The 1,197-nt window shown below is 52.6% G+C and overlaps 1 protein-coding gene across 1 annotated transcript in view; it reads left to right on the forward strand.

Annotated features, from left to right (window-relative positions):
• The window catches only part of LOC130588375 (eukaryotic translation initiation factor 5A-1-like), a gene marked incomplete at its 3' end in the record, with an annotated part of 3,231 nt that extends 2,287 nt beyond the window's left edge, over nucleotides 1-944 (forward strand). The window contains exon 3 of the mRNA XM_057389305.1: nucleotides 842-944. Coding sequence (XP_057245288.1) covers nucleotides 842-944 — 103 coding nt within the window. The remainder of the gene's footprint in view (nucleotides 1-841) is intronic.
• Nucleotides 945-1,197: the final 253 nt, after the last annotated feature.

Below are 1,197 nucleotides of genomic sequence, written 5' to 3' on the forward strand. Positions count from 1 at the left end.
GTGTCTGTCCGTGTCCGTACCTGTCCCCGTTTGTCCCCACCTGTCCACGCCTGTTCATGCTCGTTCATTCCCACCTACACCTGTGTGTACCTGTCCATACCTGTCCATACCTGTCTGTGTCCGTACCTGTCCATACCTGTTCACGTGTGTCTGTACCTGTCCATACCTGTCCATACCTGTCTGTGTCCGTACCTGTTCCTGCCCTTTCCTTACCTGTTTGGTTCTGTCCTCACCTGTTCCTGTTTCCGTCCCTGCTTGACCTTGTCCCCGCCTGTCCCCACCTGTTCTGTTTCTGTACCTGTTCGATTTTGTCTGTACCTGTTCATATTTGATGTCATTTGTCCGTACCTGTCCGTACCTGTCTGTACCTGTACCTGTGTTTGTCTGTGCACACCTGTGCACACCTGTGCAGCTGATCGGGATCCAGGACGGGTACCTGTGTGTGTTACCTGTTCTCACCTGTACCTGTCTGTCTCACCTGTGCACACCTGTGTAGCTGATCGGGATCCAGGACGGGTTCCTGTGGGTGTTACCTGTCTGTACCTGTCTGTCCATGTCCCACCTGTCTCACCTGTCCGTACCTGGTCTCACCTGTGCCCACCTGTGCACCTGGTGTGGATCCAGGACAGGTTCCTGTGGGTGTTACGTGTCCGTACCTGTCTCACCTGTCTGTACCTGTTCACACCTGTCCATACCTGTATCTCTCTCACCTGTTCTCACCTGTCTCTGCAGCTCATCGGGATCCAGGACGGGTACCTGTGATGGTTATGGGTTACCTGTTCACACCTGTACCTGTTCACACCTGTCTCACCTGTCCATATCTGTCTTTACCTGTCCACAGCTCATTGGGATCCAGGACGGGTACCTGTGTGTGTTTATGGATTACCTGTCTGTCTCACCTGTACCTGTCTCACCTGTTTACAGCTCATTGGGATCCAGGACGGGTGCCTGTGTGTGTTTATGGGTTACCTGTGTGTCTCACCTGTCCATACCTGTCCATACCTGTGTTTACCTGTCCACAGCTCATTGGGATCCAGGACGGGTACCTGTGTGTGTTACCTGTCCATACCTGTGTATCTCACCTGTTACCTGTTTATTTTACCTGTCCACAGCTCATTGGGATCCAGGACGGGTACCTGTGATGTTTACAGGTTACCTGTCTGTCTCACCTGTCCATACCTGTGTTTACCTGTCCAG

Source organism: Malurus melanocephalus, unplaced genomic scaffold, assembly GCF_030028575.1.
Source record: "Malurus melanocephalus ecotype Western Australia unplaced genomic scaffold, MMel_1.1 scaffold_4679, whole genome shotgun sequence".
Taxonomy (NCBI): domain Eukaryota; kingdom Metazoa; phylum Chordata; class Aves; order Passeriformes; family Maluridae; genus Malurus; species Malurus melanocephalus.